Source organism: Pteropus medius, unplaced genomic scaffold (assembly GCF_902729225.1).
Source record: "Pteropus medius unplaced genomic scaffold, Ma_sr-lr_union100, whole genome shotgun sequence".
NCBI lineage: Eukaryota > Metazoa > Chordata > Mammalia > Chiroptera > Pteropodidae > Pteropus > Pteropus medius.
Genome location: NW_024354503.1, coordinates 2,305,103 through 2,329,980, shown reverse-complemented (window position 1 = coordinate 2,329,980; position 24,878 = coordinate 2,305,103). Strand labels below are relative to the sequence as shown.

Genomic DNA, 24,878 nt, shown 5'->3' with positions numbered 1-24,878 from the left:
GCTGAGATAGGCAGAGTGGAAAGGGAACAGTGAGTGTGTGGGCACTGAGGCAAGAATGTTTGGGGCTTGCCTAGAAGACAGAAAGGGCCCAGTTGGTCTGGAGTGGGATATTCTTTGTCTAGTAAAGGAGGGAGCATGACTGGAAAGCCAACCCATGGAGAGCCTTAAAGGCCAGGCTCATGGGCTGGGACTATATCCAGCTGGCAGTGGGGAGCCACTGAAAGTTATTGAGCAGGGAGTGACATTTGTTCTAACTGGATGGCTGGGTTTGTGCCAGGCTGGGAAGATATTGGGTGGGGGAGTATGCAGAGACAATCAAAGGGGAAAAATTCTCCAAGTTCAGTTAAAACTTTGGAGGAGGGTCCCTTGATCCCTTGGGTGGGTATATGTGACATTATAAGCAGAAAACCCCTATAGGTGCTGGCCTGTACATGTTGCCTTGAAAGAGATCTCAGATCATCAGTAGGCAACCCTGATGCTAAATCTCAGCTCTGCTGTGGGATTGAGGACAATGCCTTCATCCCTCTGATCTTCAGTTTTCTCCTCTGTAAACTGGGCTTGATGCAACCTATCTCCAAGATTGAGTGTGAGGATTAATGAGAGAATGAGGAAAGGGTCTACCCAGTGCTTGAAGCATAGTAGGTACTTAATAGATGATGTTCCCTCCCCATCTTCCACTGTCAGGCTGTCACAGAGCTGGACACAGTCTGGCTCTCCACTCACCTCAAATTAGATAGACTTTCTGTTTTCAGAGGTCATTCATTCATTCATTCATTCACTGTTCAGTCATTCAACCTGGCACATAGTAGGTACATTTTTGAGCACCTACTATGTGCCAGGTACTAGGACACAGAGTTGAATTAGACTATCGTCCCTTGGTCTTGAAGAATTTATTTACTTATTCATTCAACATCCACGGAGACCTACTGTGTGCTTTAGCTGGGCAGGGATGGTGTTGGGGTAAAGTGAGCATTGCTGGCAGGGGAGGGGGTTGAGGAGGGGTAAATCAGTCCCACAGGTCACACTACTGGGTCTGGGAAGAGCAGGAACCCAGAGAAGATGCTGTTGGCACTTTCCATACCCAGGATGGAATTCTTCTCAGTGGCCTGCAGGAAGACATTCTCTCCTTGTTCCAGCTTGAGAACCATGCCGCCTGTGGTGACCTGGAAGGTGTTCTGGGCGTAGTCACAGAAGGTGGCCACCTTCTGCATGCGGTCCCGGCCCCGGATGAGGTTCACGCACAGGTTCCCTCTAGAGCTGGCATGGTAAGTGAAGTAGTAGAGGCCGGGCACCCTGCAGGTGAACTTGCCACTCCGAGGTTCGTAGTTGTTGTTCACGTTGGTGATCACGTGGTCGAAGCGAATGGTCTGGTCCTTCCGCAGGGCGATGTTGACTGTCCGCATGACAGAGAAGGCGATTTTCTGTGTGGCTTTGTAGTCTCCTGACTCGCCCTTGGGGCCACGGGGTCCAGGGGATCCTGGAGCACCTTTGGGGCCCATGGGGCCCTTGGGGCCAACTTTTCCTGGATTTCCGGGAATTCCTGGGTCCCCTTTTTCTCCGAACTCGCCATGGTCTCCAGCTAGCCCTGGCAGCCCTGGAAAAGCAGAGACAAGATAAATGAGGCTGAGATCACCGAAAACCAAGGACGCAGCCATGGTAGGCAACGCAAGGGGCCTGCCTAGAGGCAGAAAACCTGGCCACGTAACCTTGGACAGGTCCCTGCTCCTCTCTGGGCCTCAGCTTCCCATCTGTGAAAAGGAGGACTGGTTACAGAGGGCCTCCGAGTCCCCTTCCAGCCCAGCTTACTGAGTCTGTGATGCGTTTGGCGGCAATGGGAACTGACATCCGTGGGGTGGGGAGCACTATCTCCCTCAGGAAGGTGCTGGGCTGGCCCTCACCAGCTCATACAGTGCCCTTGTTCAGGCTTAAGCCTGGAGAAGGGATAATGAATTCTTGGCAAACATGCTATCCCGCTCCCTCCCCCATAGCTGACACCCCCAATCAATCGCGGCCTTCTTTCTCGCTGAACTTGGAAGCGGACCTTAGGGTCCTCCCATTCCACTACTCCAAGCAGCTGCTACTCCTCGATTTGGCACCGCACAAGATAAATCCTCTTTCCCAGTAGAGTGGGCTCAGGGGAAAGACAAATGTGCTTCTCATGTCCCATCTGCCATTATCAGTTGTGCCACCCTGACTGAGAATCTCTGAGGCTCAGCTTCCTCATCTGTAAAATGGGGATGATGAGATTTTGTAGGATTATAAGGAATAAAACGAGATTATGTGGAGAGAGTAGTTGGCTGTGGGTAAATGAAGAAACGATCTGGATTTCGCGGGGGCGTCTTGACAGCGGGACGTCTCGTTTGAACTCTGTGACAACCCTAAAAATATCATTGTCTGCATTTTACAGGTGAGGACACGGCAATTCGGAGAGGTGAAGCTGCTTACCTGGAGGTGGCCCAGGACTCTACGACTGTGTTAGTGCCCTCTCTCTATCTGCACTTAGTGGCAAGAGATCGACCATCTGGTCTCAGCCTCAACATTTGTTGGGCTCCTTTGGGCAAGTCAGTAGCCTTTCTGGACACAGGTTTTCCTGTCTGTAAAATGGGAATCAGAATTCCCTCCTTACAAGGTTATTGCAAGGGCTCAGCAAACTGATGGATTTACAGATGCTTTTGCAGTCTCTAAGGTGGGCAACTGTGACTTGGGAGGCAGGAGGTAGGGCCTCAGTCAGTGACACTAGTGAGTCCCCGAAATCTGCAGTACCTTTTTCTCCCTTTATCCCTGGGGTCCCAGGTTTGCCGTCAGAGCCCGGTGCCCCAGGAATGCCCGGGATGCCAGGGATGGCTGGGTGCCCAGTGCAGCTGCTCTGGGCATGGGAGACACCTACTGGACCCAGGAGCAGCAGTGGCAGCAGCGCCAGGATGCCACCCCCTGGGGTCTTCATCACTGCACTGTCTCAGCTGCTTCCTGTAGGGGAATAAGAAGATGTGGTAGGTTACAACTGTGGTGACTCCTCGCTTTTTTATTCATCCATCCATCCATCCATCCATCCATCCATCCATCCATCCATCCATCCATCCATCCATCGGCTTATTCAGTTGTTCGTGTGTTCGCTGAGTTTGTCCTGTCCACCAGATCCTGTTGTGAGTGCTGGGGATACGGTGGTCAACAAGAAAGATATGCTCCCTGCCTTCACGGAGCTGACGGTCTAGGGAAGACAGATGATAAACAGCTCAACGTACAAGTAAACGGAAATAATTAGAGATGGCGACGAGTGCTCTGACAGAGAGGAAAGGGTGCCCGGAGCAAGAGAAACTGGGCTGGAGTGGAGTGTGAGGGAAGTCCTCCCACCAGGGAAGTTTCTAAGGGAGGCATCTCTGAGAAGTGATGTTTACGACAAGACTTGAAGGTTTAGAAAGGGCCTGGGCAGAAATGTTCCAAGGGGATAGGATGGCAGGGGTAGAGGCCCAGAGGTAGGACAAAGCCTGGAATGTTGAGGACCAGCAGGGGGGCCAGAGGGGAGTGAGGGTCAGAATGACAGGAAGTGAGGGCCTGAAGGCTGTGGTATGCGGGTTTTGGATTTTCTTCCAAGCATTCTTGTTCATCAGAGCTTCGGAATTCAGCGTGGCTGTGCTGCTTCCCCAGAGGGCCGCTTTCCATCCTCAGAGAATCCGTGCATGGAGGAAACTGTTATTTCTGCACTGAAGAAGACCCTGACACTCAGGGTGGCCAAGACACTTGCTTGGGGGCCATATAGGAATAACTGCAGCCAGGACTCAAACCCAGGCCTGTCTGGCACTGAAGCCAGTATCCCTGCCAGCATACCAGCTCATCTCTTCTGGTGGAATATTCTCAGGTCCCACCTAAGGCAGTGGGCCCTGGTGAGAGAATGGTTCTTACCCCTTCTTAATCCCAGAGAACTAGAAGAAGCCATGGGCTGTCTCGAGCTGGTCAGCAGGGCCATTAATTAATTCTTAGTATGGAAGAAACCTTAAAATTCATCTAATCCTTAGCCTATTCTTTTTTTTTTTTAAATCAAGCTGACATTCACTAACATCAATTTGATCATTTGAAAGCAAACATTTCAGTGGCATTTAGCACATTCACAATGTTGTGTAACCATCACCTCCATTTAGTTCCAAAACATTTCATGGCCCTAAAATAAAATTCTGTACTCAATGGGTAGTTACTCCCAACCCTACTTTCCCGCCTCAGCCCCTGACAACCACTAATCTGCTTTCTGGTTCTATGGATTTGCCTATTCTGGGCATTTCATATAAATAGAATCATATAATATGAGGCCCTCATACAATATCTGGCTTATTTCACTCAGCATAATGTTTTTAAGGTTCATCTATGTTGTACTATGTATCGGTAACTCGTCCCGATACATAGTGGCTGAATAATATTCCATCATGTGGATATATTACAATTTGTTTATCCATTCATTATTGATGGGCGTTTGGGAAATTCCCACCAGTTGGCTATCGTGAATAGTGCTACTACAAAAATTCACATAGAAGGATTTCTTCGATTACCTGTCTTGAATTTTGGAGGGTGTATACCTAGGAGTGGAATTATTGGAATTACTGCCCTGGGTCTCATGGTGAATCTGTGTTTAACCTTTTGAGGAACTCTCAGCCTGCTATTAAGTCTCCTCAATAACGTCTCTGCCGCCGGCTCTTCCATCCATGGCTGGCACTGTCTCGTGATGAGCAGCTCATTACCTAACAAGGCAGCCGATTCCACCCTTGCCCAGATCCAAATTCTCCCCACCCTTCAAGGCTTGGGCCTTCAAATTCTTTTTCCTCCCAGAAGCCTCCTCTCATTCTCCCTAAGCTCACAGAGGCTATGCTGTTTCATTCTCTTTAAATGGGGGAGCAGAGTGGTCCCCGCCCACCTCCCAGGATAATCGTGGGGAGCCAGGCGAAGCCACGGCTGGGAAAGAATCATGGTGTTCTCAGCTCTTGTTCAGACTTGTTGCTGCTGTTGTCTGACCCTCACAGCACTGTGGAAGTGGGTTGTGATTATTTTCTCATATTGCAGATGAGGAAACTGAGGTTCAGACATTAGAAAGCAGCCTGCCCACAGGTACCTGGTAAATTGGTTAATGGCGGAGCTGTGGTCAAACTCTGGCCCTCTCTGCCTCACACTAGCTTGGCCAACCCAGAATTTGGCATGTGGAGGCCTTTCTGAAACCAGAAAAACCTGCTGTTTCTTGGCTCATGTGCTTAGAAAATCAACATCGTCCCCCATCCCCCACCCCGCCCCCATCCAGTCTGGTCCCTAGTAATTCATTGCCTAAACCCCTGAGTTATGCTGGAACCTATGCTGAGCACCAAGCAAAGGGAGGCTTCAAAGGGTGGGGTGTGACCAGAGCTGCGAGTGACGGGCTTAGGCTCTGCCCTGCTCCAAAGAGAGAGTGACTCAGGGGATCCTGTTTATCTTTGAAAGAGCATCAGTTCCAACTCTTGTTGGAGGTTTTACAAAATGACAATTTGACAACTTTAATAATCCATGCACTGGGCACTTAACAGATACCAGGCTCTGCGCCAAACACTTTATGTGCCATCATCTCATTGCATCTGGCCCTTACAAAGGTCCCCCAAGAAAGCATCCCTGATTTCTTATTTCACACATGAGGAAACTGGGCACAGAGAGGGTGAGAACCTCGATCAAGGTCACACAGCTCCATGTGGCTGGGATTCAAACCCTCTGCCAGCTGGATCTTAAAACTCACAGGGTGTTACGTTAAGAGGCTACTGTACTTCGTGGTGAAAACGAAGGCTTTGGAGCCAGACAGCCAGACAGAAGGAGCTAAGGCATGGGCAGTGTTGGGTCCAGGGCCAGTGCCTGAGGAAGGAAGCTTTTATCATCACTATTGTTGCTAACGGGCAGTGAACATTCACCAGTGGTGAGAGGCCTGGACTGTCATAAGGAAAGCAACTGCCAGGGTCCAAATCAGGCGTCTGCCACTTCTTAGCTAAGGGCCTCAGGCAGGTCACTTTTCTCTGGCCACAGTTTTCCTTTTTATAAAAAGTGAGTAATACTAACCTCTACCTCATAGGGTTGGTGGGAGGACAGGTGAGTTAAGGCTTATAACAGAAACACTTACTGAATATCAGCTGTTTTTAAAATGATCGCCATCATCCAAGAAGTCTCAAGTTTAGGAACATGACCAAAGATGGTTGGAAAAATAAAAGAGGATCTGGTCCCTTTGAGAGGTGCTCAGAGGGAGGAGGTCTCTCAGGCAGAGGCAGCAGCCCAAGTGGGAGGCGGCTCCCTTGTGTGTGTGGGGGTGGGGAGGTGGGATACCGGGGTGGGGGCAGGGGTCCTGTCCTTGGGGAGTAGGAGTGGGGAGGTGTGTGGGAGAAGATCTAGGTTCTAGACCATTTTAGGGGTCACCGAGGTCTCAGACTTGGGCTCCGAATTAAAACTCCTCTGGTCTGAACACCCCCTGCCCTCACTACATAGCACCACCATCAACCTTACCTCTCCCGTCTTTCCCCACATCACTGACCCATTTATCTTCAAGCCTTCCAGCCCCAACAGTCCCTTTCCCCCTGACTTGGAGTCGGGCCAACTTGACCTTGAACCCCCACCCCCTTCGTGCTGCTACCTCACTGCATGACCTCAGGCAAGTGCCTGAACCTGTCTGAGCCTCTTTTGACAGGACTGCCAGAGGATTAAATGAAATGGGACCTAAAAGAAATAAGGTCTCTGGTGTGGTGCCTGATCCCACTCCTTCCTTTACAAACATTGAGCTCACTCAGTCCTAACTAAGAACCAACCACTGCTCCACCTGCAAGTCAAATTATTTCCTTGGAAGAGTCAAGCGGAGCTTTCTCAGCAGACTGCAAGGAAATAAGAGAAGGCAGCTGTGGGAGAAAAGCTGGGCTGAGTGGAGGGGAATCTGGGTTCTCGTTTTCCCTCTGCCTCTGACATATCTTGATCCAGGCAGTGTGCTAAACACTGGGTAGGCTTGCTCTCCTTTAGGGCACACAGCATCCCCAAAGGAGAAAGGTTTCATTATTCCTAGAGAGAATCCCAGGCCGAGAGGTTATGTGACTTGCCCCCAGCTCATCAGCACCTAAGAGCCAGAAGCAGGACTCTGCTGGCATCTTGGTAACCCCAAAGCCCTTATGCTGACGGCTCTAATTTTAGTCTGCCTCCCCATCACCTGGAGACCTGGGTGGCAGCAGACCCCCACAAGATCACCTCCAGAGAGTTTGGTTCCTGAAGTCTGGGTTTGGGCCCAGGCAGAAATCCTCACTGATAAACACCCAGGTGGCTCCGAAGCAGGGGATGCAAGGTCTCCAGTTTGAGAGTCACCACTCTCCACCATACTGGTCCTGCTGGCCAGTCCCCCCAGGCACCGAGCCCCATCCTCACCTGGGAGACTGGCGTCCTGCAATGCCGTTTGGCTGGGCAGCAGTGGGACCAGGAGCTGGGAGCCTGCTGCTCTCGGTCCAAAGCGGAAGTTCCATTCCCCCAGAGATGAGAAGGGCCTTTCCCTGATAGCCCCCCCCCAGGGGCCCAGCAGGCGGGCTCCCCTCGCTGTCACCCCATTCTCACCCTGTCCTGCTGCTCTCAGGCAGTTTCAGGTCCGGTTTCTGTGATTTGGAGGGGCTTACTGTAAATGGGTGGATGGGTGGTGAGTTTCGCTTTGCCAGCTCAGCAGCTGTGGGGAGAACAGGCTGTCTCTGGAGAATGTCCACAACTGGTGGCTTGGTGCCAGGGCCCCTGACCTCATGATCTTCTACAGGGAACAAGGGTGTTCCTCAGTGAAATGAAAATATGGCTGGCCTGGTGCCTGGGTGCTAGATTTGGAGTCAAAAACCTTGATTCATAACCTGGCTCTGCCACTTACCAGCTAAACGTTTTCAGCCGAGGGAGCCCAAGGGAACCCCATTTCCTCTGTTATATGGTGGGACCATAATTACACCTGCTCTACAGAGCACATGGGGACTCAGATGGGACAGTGGAGGAGAAAGGGGAGGGTAAGCTGTGAAGTGCATTGCACATGTTAATTGTTAATATCATGCCATGTCCCAGGCTCCCCCTTCTGGGTCCCTTTCTACTGCTTTCTTCCCATTCTGCACTCTTGCTCTTTCCCTGTTCTCAGAAAATAATCTAATAATGAAAAATGAATTTTAAATGTGGTCATTATTTATTTATACCCCTTCTTCTGCTTCCAGTGGGGCTCGAAGCTGAGGACAATAATAGGCACAGGTGGGGGCCTGTTGCTTATTGATCCTGGAATCACCCAGTTAAGGCTGGAGAGAGGCTTGGAGGTCACCCAGCCCATCTTCCTTGTCACATATACGGGGAAGCTGAGGCCCACATGGGAGATGTTTATCGTGAGCCATGCGCAGATCGGCCGTTTCCTGCTCCTATGGAGCATCCCTTCTACTGAAGAAGGCTCGTGTGGAACATCAAATGACACAGTGGTTTCATTGGTCCTGTGATAAATGTCACAAAAAAAGAAGGGATTTCTGGAGCCCAGACCTCATGCAAGCGGCAGATGCAGGACTCGAAGCCAGGCATGCTGGCACCAGATATTAGCTCTTTTCTGAGGCTGTGTCTAAGACAATGTGACGCCCCTCTCGGGAATGGTTGCCCAGCAAGCACCAGGAGCTGGCGCAGATCAGGAGGTCACTTCTCGACATCTGTACTTGGACATAGAAAATTGTTGGGCTTGCGGACGCTGCTTGATAGAAATCATTAACTGTAGTGGGTGAAAAGACTTGTCTGATGAAACCAAAGGGTCTGGGCTCGGCCAACTATAGATTTAAAGGCCTGGGTGAGGAGGAGACGGCTGTGGATTCTGGGCAGTGAGAGGGGGATTAGGAGGTTGCAGGTCCGGGGGCTCCATCTGAGGGTTCCTGAGGTTACTTGGGCCTGGTCTATAATTCTCTGATGGCTGATGGCAATGGGAAAAAATGAGCTTGAACCTGGAGTAGCAACAGCAGGGTGGGGGGAAAGGGCAAGGCTTTGGAATCAGCCCCTCCCAAGGTTGAATCCCAGCGTGGCCTCTTTCTGGTTATGTGGCCTCAGGCACCTTTATTGACCTCAGTTTCCCCATCTATGAATTGGGGGTATGAGCGCCCATCTCCTGGGGTTGTTGTGGGGGGGCCGGTGAGGTAACCGTGCAAGTCTGGGGCCCAGCTGAGTGCCAAGCCCTTAGTGGGCCCAATGCAAACCTGGGTATAGTACGATTTGTACGAGGAGAAGACAGAACTCTTAGAGCCTGAGGGCATAGGAGCCATGCCCAGACTAGGGATCAGGAGCTAAGGGAACCAGCTGGTCTCTGTACCCATTAAATGTTGAGTTGCGTCTGTGGTAGAGAGGGCGTGATACCTACAAAGTATGGGAAAATAACCCTAAGTCCCCTCAGTGTCCTGCGGTGTGAGGGATTCCTTACAGCTTGGGGTGTCTCATTCTGGCTCCTGACCCACTCCCACCCCCCCTTTCCTGCCTCCCTTAAAAAAACCCTTGCCCAGCTTCCCTCAGCTCAGCAGACAAACTGGCATTTTCAAAAGCCTGTCTCTCCTGGCGAAGACAGAACAACAGGGAAACAATTATGAAAAATAAAAACGCCACAAAAATTGTCATTTCCAAAGTACAGGTTTCTGATCTGACACAGTGGCCTATCTAAATGGCGTATTGATTTTTTAAACAAAAGAAAAACGAAAAGAACGATGTATCACTCGGGGTGTCGCCAGGCAGACCGCTAAGTGGTTGACAGAGGGGAGCTGTGAATGAAATGGCCTCGCGACCTTGGCTCCGGCCCTGCCAGAGACGCCCAGGCCCTGTGAACACAGCTGGGCTCTTCGGCCCTTGCCTCTGTTCTCACTCTGTGTGTGTGTCTTTATCTTTCTCCCTCCTTCCAGTCTGACACATTTCCTGTGCCCCTACTATGTGCAGGCACATGTCAAAGGATCTCTCAAGGATGCTCATCCTCCAGTGGGGGAGGCAGACACGTAAGCGAGTAAGTACATGAAAGTTGGTGGACCACGTGCGTTGACTGCACCTGGTAAATTGCCCACTCACCCACAGCCCTGTTCTCCCCAGACCTTTCTAAAAAAGACTTGGATCCACAAATCTATGTTTGTTTTATAAATAAATCTGCACATAATATTGTTGCACCACCAAATTTGGGGACCTGGGCTCTAAAGAGCCACGAGTTTGTGGTCCAAGTCTGTGGAGGGCACTGTGGAGACACAGAGAGGAGCATCAGGAAAGGCTTCATGGAGGAGGTGACCTCTGTGTTGAAGCCTGACCGTTGAGTGTGCAGTATCCAGGTGGATGAAGGAGTTGCATGAGCGAGGCGAAGGGGTTCTGCAGGATGAAGGAACATCACGGGCAAAGGCATGGAGGTGTGAAACAGCCCCTTTCAGGAATAAAGGTGAAAAAGTAGATGGAGGCAGTCAGAGACCTGGGCTCAAGCCACCTCTCTTATAGCCCACTTCAGTTGGCTGGTGCCTCTGTGAGCTCCGTGGGGCCTTGTGGAACCAAGTGGATGTCCCACCCAGGCTGGAGCGGATCGTCTCATGCCTGAGTGGGTCTCACTGGGCTCCAAAGCTGGATCTGCAGTTTGCACAGGAAAGTTATACTTTTTTACCTTTTTGACCCTGAACTGTCAACTTCTCATGGTCACCACAGTGCAAGTGCTGCAGCTGATGGCCTCCTGGTCCTCCAGTCAGGATTGTGGCGGCTGGGCATGACCATCAAGAATCTCACAGTGAAGCTCTGACAGCTTGTGAGCAGTAGCGGTTTCAGATCATCTCTTGGGGGCTCTCAGAGTCTGTCAGACGTCCTGGAGACATATTCTCACTCTCTCTGACCCATTCGTGCCCACCTCAGAGCGTGGTTATGAATAGCAAATGACTTAATAGGTGGGTTTGCATAAACTCGGTGCAATAAAGTAAGTGCTCAATAATGTTAGCTATTGTGAGTTTTTATTCACTCATTCATTTGCTCTTTCAGTCATGCATTTACTTACTTATTCATTCATTCATTCTCCCCAGTTCACTCATGAATTTGGCACAAAGTCATTGCACATCTGGTCTTTGTCTACGCTGGGCTTATCGAGCCCAAACCCCTCCTGTGACAGGTGCTCCCAAAATTCAACACAGGTTGACACAGGTCTGAGAATTCAAACACACTCCTGTTTACCTGTGAGCATGATGGATACCTTTAATGACAGCAGTGCCTCTCATCTAAACAAGCGATGGCAGATGGCATCGTGGGGGCTTCTACCACGCTTGAGCTTTCTCTCCCGAATGGCCAAATGCTGCTGAGTGTCTCAACATTGACACCATCCTTTACTGAGCCCCAAGTAGATGCCCTGTCTGGGTCTAGAGCCCACAGATGACTGTAGCAGGTGCAATAGTGACGATAAAGAGACTTGCTTCTTCAAGGAATTGGGAGTGAGGAATCAGAACCATGCGTATCTATTGATTTAATCATTTATTTATGTATCTCCCTGCCTCTTCCAAGACTTAGAAAAAACTAACGATAGTACTAGAGGTGTCGGTTAAGCGTCAAAGCAATGAATCTTGCAGGAGCTCTGAGAAGGAAGAGAACTCATGAGGTGTGGGGTGTCAGGGCGGGCTTCTTGGAGGAGTCCATCAGGTGGAGAGAATGGCCTGAGCGAGGATACAACATGGCAAGTCCATGCAGGAAAGCCGAGGGAGGTGGAGTGACCCAGGGCTGGAATAGGCCTCCCCTCTAGTCGGGGAAGAGCAGGAAGCCGGAGAAGACGCTGTCAGAGCCCTCAGTGCCCACCATGCCGTTGTAGTCATTGACCGCCAGCCACACCTGCTGGCCCACCTGCATCTGTAGCAGCACACCACCTGAGCTGACCTGCTTGGTGTTGGACATGTGGTCACAGAAGGTGGTGACCCTGACACCGTCGCGATACAGTTGCACGCACAGGTTGGCCGTTTGCGACGTGTGGTGGGCAAAGTAGTACAGCCCAGGGACTTGGCAGGTGAACTTGCCCGTGCTCGTGTCATAATGCCCCTGCGGGTTGGTGACAGCTATGTTGAACTTGACCAGGCCGTTGGCCGCTGGGAACTGAACTGTCTGCCGTGTGACCGTGAACACTGACTGGTGCTTCTGCTTGTATCTGCCCTCTTCACCCGGCTCCCCGGGAGGTCCCATGATTCCGGGAGACCCCGGAGCCCCAGGGGCTCCCATGGGGCCATTTTTACCAGGATAACCAGGTGTGCCGGCTTCTCCCTTCTGACCTTTGGGTCCTCGTGTCCCAGGGCTAGCTGGAATTCCTGGGGAGAGAGCAGGTGGGAAGGAAGTGATGGGGCAGGGGACAGACCGCAGGGGTTTGTTTTCTAGAACTTTCTTCTCCCAGATGCACGCTCCACCTCGGAGCTGTGGGCAAAGCCTATAAGTTGGCCAGAGGGGAGGGAGACCCTAGTACAAGCCCTGCCTCCCCATGGACTCGCCTTCTGATCTTGGTTAAGTCACCTGTCTCTCAGCCTCAGTTTCCACATGTGTGATGGGGAGGGTAGGACTAGCCAGCTCAGGAGGATCTCAGTGTGCCGGAGGCCACGACTCTGATACCTTATGTTTCACCTGCCCAATTTTTTAAAACTTTTTATCTGGGGCCCAACATTAACAAGTTCACAACTCACCTAAAAGTCTAGGTCTTCGGTTTTTCTCGACAAAAATCAGAAGTTTGCTCAGAGGCAGATTTCCTGGAAAGCTCATCAGACTTAAGTTTCAGGGCCCATTAACGTGCACTGGCCCCTTCAAGGCCCTTTGCCTAATTTTATACTCATAAATGTTTTCAACTTTTTATGTTGAAATAAGTATAGAGTCACAGGAAGTTGCAAAAGAAAGAAAGAAAAACAAAGGGAAAAGGACAGGGAGGCTCCGTATGCCCCTCACCTAATTTTCCCCAGCGGCACATCTTGCACAAAAAAAGTACAATATCGAAAACTGGAAACTGGCCTTTCTGCAGTCTATGGGGCCCCACGTTTACACACACTACTTACGTGTGTGTGTGCGTGTATATAGTTCCAATACAATTTTGTAGCACATGTAGGTTTGTATAGCGCCGCCCTCCCTGCGATTGAATGTCCCTAATTTTGTATTATTTTTCTTAAAGAGGGCCCTCGACATTTTCTAAGCCTCAGAGCCCCACGAAACCTGTATCTGTTCCCCAGGCCAGCTTAGCACATGGGAACCACTGAATGGAGCCAAAGAGAATCTGTTCCCTTAAGAAGGCTATTCTCTTTAGTTCCCCCAGCCCCTTTTAGCCCACTGCAGCCTCCCATGACGGCTGGCCTGGTTCAACTTCCCTCATGTTGAAGATGAGGAAATTGAGGCCACAGACTTGCCCAAGGCCATGTAGCTGGTTCAAGGTGGACTCAGGACTCAAAGTCAGGTCTGGCTGAGTCCCAGTCAAAACGTCTGATTCTTGTTACTACCCTGATCATCGGAGCCTCTGTGAGATTTTTCTCTCCTCTTCTAAACCTTACTCATCTTTTAGGGTCTAGCTCCAATTTCCTCTTCCAGGAAGCCCTCTCTGACCACCCCACCTGCCCTCATCGCTGCTTCCTCCTCTGACATTCTTAGGGGTAGGTGTCTATGCAGACCTATTTGTGACAGATTCTCTGCATGGCTTGTGAGCCTTTTAGGTCCCAGGGTTAGGCGTGGAGGATCAGGATTAAGCGGACCTAAGGCTTCAGGCTTTGTGACTCTGGGCAGTTGACCTCCCCTTCCTGAGCCTCTGTTTGTCCAGTTGAGATAAGGACATAGTAGAACTGATCCCACAGAGCCACTGGAAGGGTGGGGTGGGAGAGCACACGTGCCAGGCACCTCATTGGGAGTGCTCAGTAATGTCAGGTCCTGCGATGGCTGTCAGAGGTACTGAGTGGGGCCCTGTCTCATCCTTGGAGACATCTCCCAATGACTGATTGGGAGGGGCAGGATACTGCAGTGGGGAGGGGGTCCAAGAGGCATGGAGGGTAATGGTTGAGGGTGTGGCCTTTGGAGTTGGATAGGATTCTACAGTGTGACTTCAGGTAAATTGCTCAATCTCTCTGAACCTTAGCTTTGACACTTGTAAAATGGGAATATATCGCTTCTTTAAAGGATTTTGACCTCAGTTTTCTCATTTGTAAAATAGGATTAGCAATTTTACCTGCTCCATGAGATAAATATATGTAGAGCATTTGGAACTGTGCCTGGCATAGTAGGAGCTCAAAAATTGACCCTCAGCCACCCTGGGCAGTGAGATGGCCAGAGGCAGGCAGTACAAGGTCTGGAAAAATGGCAGACCTGAGGTCCTCAATTCAGCTCACCCTGAATTGGAGAATTCCTTCTGGAATGTGGGTGAAATTCCCCACATTCTATTCCCCACACTCTATTGCCAGGAGGGAAGATGGCAGTGGGGAGGTCCCTAAGGACATTCTACTTCACTGGTTCCCCTCCAGCCCCCTCCTCTGCCACCCTCATCACCTCTGCCTAAGCTGACCTCAGCCTCCAGACATACTCTGCCTCCCATATGCACCTCCTCTCTGACCAGGCACCCCCAGACCCCAGTCTCGCCAACACCAGCCTCACTCGTATCCTCAGCCCCCTTCGCTCATGCCGGGGCTCGCCCGTGAATCTCCCACAGAAGATTCTGTGCCTGTGATCCTGACTTCTCGCTCGCTCCTCCCTCCTCTAACGACCCAAATCCTGGGGAGGGAGGTGAGCACAGGTCTCTGATATAAACAATGATGAAAGCAGCAATAATAGCCATAGCCTACACTTAACCTGGTATCTACCATGTGCTCGGTACTGTTTTATATTTAAACTTAATTAATCGTCACCGCAGCCCTGTGCAGTAGGTGCTGCTATTTCTCCATTTTACAGATGAGGACACAGAGGCCCTGCAGGGTTAAGTCGCTCGTACAAGTTTGCATGGTGGGAAGTGGTGGGGCTGGGATTTGACGGTCTGTGCATCGTGTACATTCACCGCGTGGGCTCCGCCTTCCCCCGGGGGTGCAGGGCAAGTAGTAGAGGGGTTGTAATAAAACGGTAGCTTAGCATTTTAGAGTTTGCCAAAGGTTTCGCGTGGGTCGTGTCCTGTGGTTCCCCCGCCGCCTCTGGGGCAGGTGCTTGTGTTTCCTCCGCTATCAGATGAGGCAACTGGGGAGGCTCGAGATCTGGGTTCTGAGGACAGAGGGGCTACACCTGCCGTGAGAGTTGGACTCTGCCCTGGGAGAAGTTGTGGCAGGAGGGTCAGCACTCTTTGCCATCGAGTTACCGTCCTCCTTCCCCGCGTCAGCCCCAGACCTGCACTCTGCCCCCTCCCCGCAGGCCCTAGGTGACCCCTCCCCACCAGGCCAGCAGACTCACCTGGTTCACCTTTGGGCCCTTGTAGTCCATCGTACCCGTCCTTCCCTGGGGCCCCAGGCAGGCCCGGCATTCCGGGGATTCCATAGCATTCTGTGCCGGCCTGGCCCCCAGACGGCAGTGCCAGCAGGAGCAGCAGGTCTAGTCCAAGGAGGGGCCACGAGATGGAGCCCTTGTCCATCCTGGAGAAGGAGCCGGATGGGGAGAGAGCTCAGCTGGCCCACCCAGCCCCTCACCATCCCACTCCGCAGCGCTCCTCCCTCTCTGTCCTCAGGAGCCTACCTCCCTTTCCCGGGCCCCTCACCCCTTGGGACCGCATGATAGCTAGAGAGTGGGGTGTTTTCTTGGAGCCCGGGCTCTCCGCTCAGCGGAGATGGGGACCCTCCTTCTTCTCACATAGCAGGCTGTCCCTGGGACCATGATTCAGGAAGCCGGCGGGGGAAAACTGCCGTTTGCCCTTGTCTGAATGGGGGTCCTGACCTCACCTGGGGGTAGGAGGTTTCTAGTCTGGTCACAGAGATGTCCTCAGATCTGCTTCCCCTCTCCTAGGCGAGAGGACACCGTGTCAGAGCGGACACAGCAAGGAGGGCCCAGCGCTGACTGGGCGGCCCCTTCTCACTGTCTCCCCACATTCCCACATCCCCTTTCCCACAATTTTCCCTGACTCAATACTTTCTTTGGGGTATTGAGCTAGGCTGACCACAGTGACGCCCCTGTGTCCCCCCACCCCTGGGTCATGAGTGTCCGAAATGAGGAAATGGCGATAGCGCCGGATCTGGTGAAGGATGTGTGTGTGTGTGTGTGTGTGTGTGTGTGTGTACACATAAGTCTCCTGGGCAGACTTCCCCTAGAGTTAAGTTCAGCCCATCTAATGTCCATTCCCATTTGTTGGCATTTATTGTTCCTGAGACTCAGTTATTTCACAATATCCCCAGAAGGAAGTTATAAAACCACCCCCCTTTTCAGATGAGGAAACGGAGGCTCAGGGAGGTGAAAGCCTTTGCCAAAAGTCACGTAGTCAGTGGTTTCTCAGGGTCCGGAGCCTTGCCCTGACTCCCGTTTAGCTGTTCCCAGAAATCAGCCTCGCATGCACTTGTCAAGTGGTAGGCCTTATCACAGGAACTTCCATATGCTCCTCACATTTGTCGTACGTGGGGACGGACACCCAGGGTGGGCAAGCTGAGATGCTGGGCAGCCTGCTGTGGTGGACAGATTCCTCTGGCTCCAGAGTCAGGGGCCTTGGGGTCTCCTACCAGCCCTGCCACCCCCTTGCCCTAAGGCCTCAGCAAACCACTGACCCCTCACGGTCTCAGTCTTCCCATCCGCATACTGGGTGGTGGAGGAGACTGGGGCTTTGCGTCTTGACACCCCTCCCTTTGCTAGGGCTGCTGATGACCCCACCTTCCCTGCCAGCACCACCTTCCTCACCTCCATCCCTACTACCTCCGCCTCTGACCTTGAGTCCCTTGTGGCCTGTGAGGCATTGCCAGTCGGGGCCAGGTTGGCCGAGCTGACAGAGCCTCCCTCACCCCCCGCCCCAGCTCTTTTTCTCTTCTCCTCACATGAGAATCCAGGGTGGAAGGAGTTGTTAGGCTACAAACGGTTCCAATCCTGACCCCACTCCTTCCCCCAATGTCACTCGGGGTGGGTGGTTTGCCCTCCCTGAGCAGAGGATCCTCCTTTGTAAATGGGGGTGGGGGCTCCTAATAGCTCCCATGCAGGGCAGTGGCGAGGAATCTGTGTGATGCACACTGATGCTTTGCCCCATGCTGGGCACGTGCAGGCGAGCAGAGCCCTGCCCCTGCCTTTCAAGTGACCTTCAGGGCTCAGTCTCCCCATCTGTCCTCCCATCCTCTAGCACGGGGCTGCAGAGTGTGGGACGAGAGCGAGGACGTGAATGCACTTGACCCTGGGAGACCTTGGGGTGGGGGTGGGGAGCAGGGGCATTGACAGGCTGGATGGCACCTGAGGTCCTATCTTCCTCGTCTCATTTGCGCCTGAGTCTGGTTTGTCCAGCAGATGGCAGCCTTGGCCCACACTCAGTCCTTCCCTGCCCCACCCACCCGGCCCAGCTCTGTCCCTGCATCCCAGGGCCAGCGATTTGCCACCGCGGACGTGGGTAGATAGGGGTGGAATTCAGGGTAAGGAGCAGCCCCTTCCCACCATTTCTATGGCCTGGTCTCTTCTACCACTTATGGGGCCCCCGTCCCTGACATTTTCTTTGAGTCCCACTGCAATGAAAGAAACCCTCCACTTTGGGGTCAGGCAGAGCTGGTTCAGATCTAGGCCATGCCACTTTCTAGCAGTGTGACCATGGGGAAATGTCTCCTTTCTCTGAGCCTCAGTGTCCTTCTCGATCTTGCTGGGATTAAATGCATCCGTGGCTATGAAATGCCCAGCATATAGTAGATGCTCAGAATTTGTTTCTTTTCCCAGTCCATGGCTCTGTATGTTCTGGGGAACAGGGTGGGGAGCTGGTGAAGACTGGAGACCCAGTGGGGGTTGAGGGGCTGTGTGTAGTCCAGCACTGCCCCAATCTACAGAGGGGTCACTCTCTTCTTCTGACCCCCAAAGGCTGTTGGCGGGACGGCCCCAGGAGAAGGTCTTCAGGGCATATTGGAGGTGGGCATGGGGCGTCGTATGTATGTAAGGACTCCAAGGCTGCTTGTGTGTCAGCCTGTGGATGAGAGACACAGTCCCTTTGGGAGGGTCAGGGTGTGTGGTGGTCAGCGTGTGAGAAAACATGGGTGTTTCTAAGGCACGGGTACGTTAGCAGAGGAGAATGTGTACATCTGTGTCAGAGGAGTGTCTGGACACATGTCTCAAGGTGTGTGAGCAGGAATACGTCTGATGGTTTATAAGGGGCACTTGAGCGTGTGAATCAGGGGTGTATAGGTACCACAGCACGTGTATCCCCGGTGCGTCTGTGAGTTCGAGGGCATAACTCGCGTGGCCGCGTCCAGGGCCGTGCAGGAGAGGTGCAGGGAGTGGATGTGTGCTGAGGTGGGGACCACTGTGCCCGCATTTTGGTGAGGAGAGGCTGAGTTTTGGTCCAGGAATGAGAGTCCACGTATGTCTCGAGGAAGGTGTGTGTGCCCTGGTGGTGTGCATATGTATAATCGGGTGTGTGTACGTGCGTGTGCAGCGTGAGATAAAATTGGCTTGGCTCCCTCTGGGAAAATGCACCGGGCGCTGGACATTTTCTGATCTCCTTATTTTCCTCACAGAGAAAGGACACAGTGGGGCTTCCTGCTTCTAAGCAGCTTCTGGACGGGCTATGTGGGACCCTGGGAATGAACCACAAACATTCCAGACCCACCATCCCAAGTCCCCAACCCAGGCGAGATGCCCAGCAGGCAGCAGCCCCAGCCTCTATGCCTGCCGGGGCGGAAGCCCAGGGCTGGACTCAGGAAACTGCACAGAGTGGGCGGCTGGGTGCCCTTGGGCCAATTACTTCCCCACTCTGAGCCCTGCTCCAGGCTTTCTGGTTCAGGGTTGGAAATCATGTGTGTCATTTGTCAGGTGTCTGGCTGTGAAGGTTGGCGAGGATAGCAGTTAAACACAGGCTTGGACATTATTAAGACTTGGAGTCAAATCCTAGCTCCTCTTCTTAAATACTGACTTTAGGCTTTGTGTCCGCCCCAGTGCCCAGCCTCAGTTTCATTATCTGTAAAATAGGGCCATATACCCACCTCAGAGCTCAATTGTAAGGATTATACAAATATAATGATAGCTAAAATTTATGAAGCCCTTACGAAGGACCAGGCACTGCTCTGCAATTTTCATATAGTAAGTCATTTAATGCTCCCAACAACCGTTGGAGTAGGTGCCATTATTATTCCCACTTTACGGACTAGGAAACTGAGGTTGGCTGAAGTTATATAACATGCACACAGCTGGAGAACTAGTAAATGATGGCCCCAGGATTTGAACTCAGGTCCATGAGGCTCCCAAGACCTGCCAAATATATAATGTAAAATACTAAATAAGGGCCTGCCTTGTAAGCACTCAATAATTGTTGTCATTCTTATGCCTCCCTTCCAATGCTCAGCGTAGCAACGGAATCTCGAGCCAGCAGACATGGACTCAGATATTTATTCCAGGAAGAGTCCTAGGGAATGATCTCTCTTCAGCTAAAAGAGCAGCACCCCCACGTTACAGAGCAGAGCAGACACACCAGAGAGGTGGAATGAGTAGGCTTGGGTCACACAGCAGGAAGCAGATGAGGCAAGGGTAGGGAGGGGATCCTCCCTGGCTCAGGTGGATGGGAAGATGAGGAAGCCGCTGAAGACGCTGTCTGCCTCAGAACCCTGGTAAATGCGGCCCTTGGCGGGGTCCTTTTCAATCCAGACCTGGTCTCCCTGCTGGAGCTGGAGCACCGTGCCCCCAGATACCACCTGGAAGTTTCCCTTGCTGTTGGCGTCACAAAAGCCCAAGGCGCGTGGGAACTGGCCCTTCCTGGAGGACATGATGGACAGGCAGATGTCCCACTTGGACACCACCTGGAAGGTGAAATAGTAGTAGCCTGGCACAGCGCAGATGAACCGGCCCGAGTGGCTGTGATAGCGGCCTTCCTCGTTGGTGATGACCATGTCGAAGATGACCACGTTGCCGCCCATCGGCGGATTCCGCCTTATGGCTGAGAAGGCTGGCCGAGGCTGGTCATTGATATTTCCCTGGCTGCCCTTGCTGCCCTTCAATCCTTGAATGCCCGGGGCACCCAGGGGACCACTGGGCCCAGGGAAGCCCATTTTGCCAGGGTTTCCAGAGGGGCCAGGGTCCCCCTGGTCTCCTTTAAGGCCTTGGATGCCTGTCCGGATGCCAATGGCTCCTGTTGGGAGAAAGGCCAGGTCGGGAGTGAGAGTCTAGTGTCTGCTCGTCCTCAGGGAGATGGCTGAGACCCTGGGATGCTGTGGGATAGAGGACAGGGGTGTGCCTGGGCTTTCAAGACATTGATTATGGCTGGCTGTGTGACCTTTGGCAAGTGTCTCAACCTCTCTGAGCCTCAGCTTCTTTATATAATGGAGAGAAGTATGAACAGGCAGTTGGGAAAGTGTCAGATTCTACGAAAAGCAGGGCACTGGCTCCTTTACTGTGTTTGTGCTCATGGCCTTGCATCCCATACCCCATCAGGCCACTGACCCTAACCTCTTCAATTTTGAGAACTACATGTAGGATGCCGGGAGGCAAATTATTGCAAATGTCTGCAGATCTTTCTGGTCTGCTGGGGACTGGGAACTCAGGGGGATCACACAACACTTTCCTTTGCCACTCTTGTCATGTCCTCCTCCCTTTTCCTTCACCCCCAAGCTTTTTTTCTGAAATGAGAGAGTTTTTGAAGCCTGAAGAGGCCAGGAAGCGGGAAGCAGGAACAGAGTTGGGGGTGGTGGTAGAAAAAAACAAACAGGGTAGTTGCCATTAATTGATCTCTTCCTATGTGCCGGCTGGGGTTATTTCTCTATTTTACAGATGAGGAAACTAAGTCTCAGAGAGGGTCAGTAACTTGCTTGAGGTCACACAGAAAGACTAGGGCTCCTGAGTCTGAAACTTAGGGCATTAATTATTCTGGTAACTGAACAATCACCAAGGATTTGGGCAACGCTTTGGGACCATTCTTATTCATTGCTTGCAGTGACCTATTCTTTAGAGGAGAGGAAGGCAGTCAGGGGAGGGGGATATGGAGAGGCTTGGGGGTCTGGGCACATGGCCCAGGGAGAAGGCTAGGGCCCCCTCGGCCCCTGGGACCAAGTGCAGACTAAAGAACCTTTATGTGGGGACCCTGGTAGACTCCTGCTTCTCAGTGCCACTCCCAAGCCTCCATCCTGGGGGCCAGGTCAGGCCAAGGGATGAAGGACTGGGGTCCAGGGGGAGGTGCTTACCTGGCTCCCCTTGTTCTCCCTTGAGGCCTGGCCTCCCGGGTCGTCCAGGTGGTCCTGCAGCCCCGTCCCTCCCATCTGGTGCTCGGCACACGTTCTGGGTCACTGTAGAGGCCAGGGACATGGCCAGCACACCGACCACCAGCCAGCCCCATGGAGCCTCCATGATGCCACTGTGGAGACACGGCAGGGCCTGGGCAGGCTGGACATCTCACACTCGTGCCCACCCAACTCACACGCTCGAATCCCCCCATTCCCCAATGATATATACACATCCTCCCACCACCAATGCACACCTCCCTTCTCCAGGGAACACACACGTGTATATATATAGAAACACAAACACAGACACACACATGCAACTGAGCATACCTTTAGTCACACACCCAGACACACAAATCACTTCTCTCCCACACACTCAGGGACAAACAAACTGACACCCAGATAGACTCCATCCCTCACTCACCTGGACACACACGTTCATATACTCCTACAGATGATCAATTTCATTGAACAAATATTTATTGAGAGCCTGCTCCTTGCTTAATTAACATTCTCTCACTCAGATGGCAGAGCTGTGCATACGCACAGGAATTCACAAACACCTGACACAACACTTCTGCTCACTCCCTCACACACTTGGCTTCTTTCAGGCTGACTGTCACCCCCTGTCCCGTCAGTGAGACCCCTCTGCTGGGCTCTGAACCTCTCATCCTTTTCCCAGCTTCTTGTGTTTTGGGGGGCCAGGACCCAGGAACTCTAGTTAGAGCTGATGGGTCTGTTTCACCACCCCCACCCTCCCCTAAAGCCCACGGAGTAAAGGGCTCCCCAGTCCCAGATTCTGAGTCCTGGATCAGCGCCCCACCCAACCTCATTCTGGCACAGACCAGCTAGTGGTGCTCTCCCTCCCTCCCTGCCTTAGTTATCCAGCCTCCTAAGCCTGCTTGCCTGGTTCCCTGAATTTCATAGCCCCCTCCCGGTCAGGCTGGCCTCACCTGCCTCCAATGGTCAACTTGACTGGATGTTCCTGCTGTCCACCCGGGGACCCCTGTGGGACACCCAGCAGGGGCGGTGCCGGCCAGTGGCCAAGTTTCACATCCCTTCCGACTTCCCCTTCTCCTTCTCTGGACATGGCCCCGGAATTGCCCCAGGGGCCAGAGGCCGCCAGGGACATTTTGAGCAGACCTCAGCAAGACTGGGACATCGGACATCCTACCCCAAGCCACAGCTGGTGCGGGGGCATGGTCAGCAAAGCAGGAGTCTGCAAGGATGGAGGCAGTGGAGAGGGTATTGGGCGGGGCTGGGAGAACCGGAGACGTGAAAGAATCTGTTTTAAAATCAGTAACTTGTAAGACTTTTTCAGGGTTGTGAAAGCAACGGGTATGCATTGTTAAAAGCTTGTAAAATACAGAAAAGCACGAAGAAAGAAGAACAGTGCAGTAGTAATGAGAAGCTCAATGATCAGCTTTTTAGACCTGCCACCTCCTAGCTGCATGTCCTTGGAAATGCATTTAACCTCCTGGGGCCTTGGTTCTCTCTCTCTCTCTCTCTCTCTCTCTCTCTCTCTCTCTCTCTCCGCCCACCCCCCCCTTTTACAAGAAATATAATTGAGGATGGATTTTTCTAGTAGTTGTTTACCTTTGTTCGTGATATTTGATTAACATTATAGCTTAGAAAATGTAATCAGGTAACCATTTTTTGAAATTCACTCATTCGACAAACATTTATCGAGTATCCAGGGACTTGGTTTTCTTAGTCGTGAACTGGGAACAACAGATCTACCTCACTGGATTACTATAAAGTTTTAATGACATAATATGCATACGAAAACACTGGGTGCATGGCAAATGCTTACTAACTAGCTTTTATGGATGTTTAAAAAATAGTGACAAAAGCCCATAAATTCTACCATCTGGAGAGTCACCGTTCACATTTGGTTGGATCATCTAGTCTTACTCGCTCTCATCGATGGGGCGCTCACTACCCGACAGTACAGCTTACTTCATCATTGCCCGCTTCGAGCCTGAGAACACTGTTCTTTAGATTGGGCGACTCTGTCTCTCCCAGATTGGAAACCGATGTGTCTGGGCCTGGGCTGGCCACATCTTCCTGTTTCTTCTCATGACTGTTTCCCCCACCTCCTAAGGATTTTGCAGGAGGGAGGAGGAGAGGAAAAAGAGGAGGAGAAAAGGAAGGACTGTTGAACATGGGCAGATAGACGGCCCGGGGCTGGGGTTCTCAAGCTTTTGGGACTCCTTTTTCATTTGCAATCTTGTGGGGCACCCAGTAGATATCCAACAGATACAAAGAGAGGTGCTTTGGTTTAAGGAAAGGGGAACAGAGCTACTCCTTCTAGCTCCTCTTTTGCTCCCTGGAATTCAGGAGGTTGGGAGAATCTCTGTGTGACCTTGGGCAAGCCACATAATATCTCTGAACCTCAGGTTTTCATCTGTAAAATGGGGATATTACAGCCTCCTCCGTATTATCTGGACTGCTGAGGGATTATGTGAACTTATGGGGAAATGTATACTGTCAAACACCACATTAAAATAAGTCATCATTATAAATAATGTCTGTGTGACCATGGGCCATTTACCTAACCTCTCTGAGCCTTACTTTCTCCATCTATCAGGATGATAGTGGATGGGAGTTTTGCCCCAAATGGTCTGTAACAATTTTTCCAGCATCCACCTTCTTTGACTGCACCGTGTCAGTCTTGCTTCCCTGCAAGAAGAGTCAGAAATATCACCTGTCAGAGTCAGAACAGTCGGCCTGAATGCTCACATCTTACAGATTAAGAAACTAAAAACCAAAGACAGACTCACCTCCACAGAGAGTGGCCGAGTTGGCAGGAGGAAAAGCCAAATACTGTGAAAGGCCTCTCGAAGCGTAGTTTTCAAAATAGTAAATACACAATTCTTGTAGAAACAGATAGTGAACACACATCAATTTTTTTTTGTAGCTTATTAATGGAGGAACCAGTAGGATGACAAAGCTGGTTCCATGAAGAGGGAGAATATTTATATATACCTACATATGGAGAGAGAGAAGAGAGAGATTCAGTAAAAACAAAAACAACAATAGCAACAACCACAGAAAGAATTCTGGAATTTTCATAAGGTCGCTAAATTAGATACAAAACTGCTTAATGTCCTATAGGGCAATAAAATGATAACTGTTGGGGTTCTCCTCCCGATTGAAAAGAAATCATTTGCATCTCTACCAGACAAAAATAATTTGCAACTTATCAGTTTTCTACCAGCTAACAGCTATCTTTACAGAGCCTAGGCCCAATCAATAGTAAACAATAAGTCAAGCAAAGTGACATTCCCCTAGAGTGTCAGATGACCCTTAGGAGGGCTTGTCAGACACTGCTCTCATTTGACTTTGAAAGGACACCAGTTATCTATTTGCCTTATTTCCAAGTGTTAGATGATTTTACTTATCAGGCTTTTGCAAGACTCTAAACCCTTCCCAAGAAATAAAAGGCGTCAATAGTAATGAACATATCATTAATGTGAAAAGTGAATGGATCAGCAATGGCCTGTGAATGTCACTACAGGGACATCTTCAGTCAGAGGGGATGGGCGTATTCTTCCATTTGTCCAGAGTCAGGGTTGTGGAGGGGAGGCA

At 51.5% G+C, this 24,878-nt stretch overlaps 3 protein-coding genes across 5 annotated transcripts; all 3 read right to left on the bottom strand.

Annotated features, from left to right (window-relative positions):
- Nucleotides 1-873: 873 nt before the first annotated feature.
- C1QB (complement C1q B chain) lies at nt 874-7,549 on the bottom strand. The gene is made up of 3 exons (XM_039854408.1): nt 7,393-7,549; nt 2,764-2,967; nt 874-1,594 (listed from the first exon to the last, which is right to left on the bottom strand). The coding sequence occupies exons 2-3, from the start codon at nt 2,942-2,944 to the stop codon at nt 1,020-1,022; spliced, it is 756 nt and encodes a 251-aa protein (XP_039710342.1). The 5' UTR covers nt 2,945-2,967; nt 7,393-7,549; the 3' UTR covers nt 874-1,019.
- Nucleotides 7,550-11,455: 3,906 nt separating this feature from the next.
- Nucleotides 11,456-16,004, bottom strand: C1QC (complement C1q C chain). Of its 2 annotated transcripts, none has more exons than XM_039854360.1 (3): nt 15,855-16,004; nt 15,373-15,563; nt 11,456-12,290 (listed from the first exon to the last, which is right to left on the bottom strand). In XM_039854360.1, the coding sequence occupies exons 2-3, from the start codon at nt 15,548-15,550 to the stop codon at nt 11,734-11,736; spliced, it is 735 nt and encodes a 244-aa protein (XP_039710294.1). In that variant the 5' UTR covers nt 15,551-15,563; nt 15,855-16,004; the 3' UTR covers nt 11,456-11,733. The 2 variants fall into 2 exon arrangements, with proteins under 2 accessions (XP_039710294.1, XP_039710295.1); XM_039854361.1 differs by having other exon boundaries at nt 15,373-15,551; nt 15,855-15,999.
- Nucleotides 16,005-19,446: 3,442 nt separating this feature from the next.
- C1QA (complement C1q A chain) lies at nt 19,447-22,395 on the bottom strand. 2 transcript variants are annotated; one of them, XM_039854359.1, is made up of 4 exons: nt 22,241-22,340; nt 21,712-21,735; nt 21,249-21,418; nt 19,447-20,200 (listed from the first exon to the last, which is right to left on the bottom strand). In XM_039854359.1, exons 3-4 carry the CDS (start codon nt 21,409-21,411, stop codon nt 19,626-19,628), a joined length of 738 nt encoding a protein of 245 aa, XP_039710293.1. In that variant the 5' UTR covers nt 21,412-21,418; nt 21,712-21,735; nt 22,241-22,340; the 3' UTR covers nt 19,447-19,625. The 2 variants fall into 2 exon arrangements, with proteins under 2 accessions (XP_039710293.1, XP_039710292.1); XM_039854358.1 differs by lacking the exon at nt 21,712-21,735 and having other exon boundaries at nt 22,241-22,395.
- Between the last annotated feature and the right edge of the window lie 2,483 nt (nt 22,396-24,878).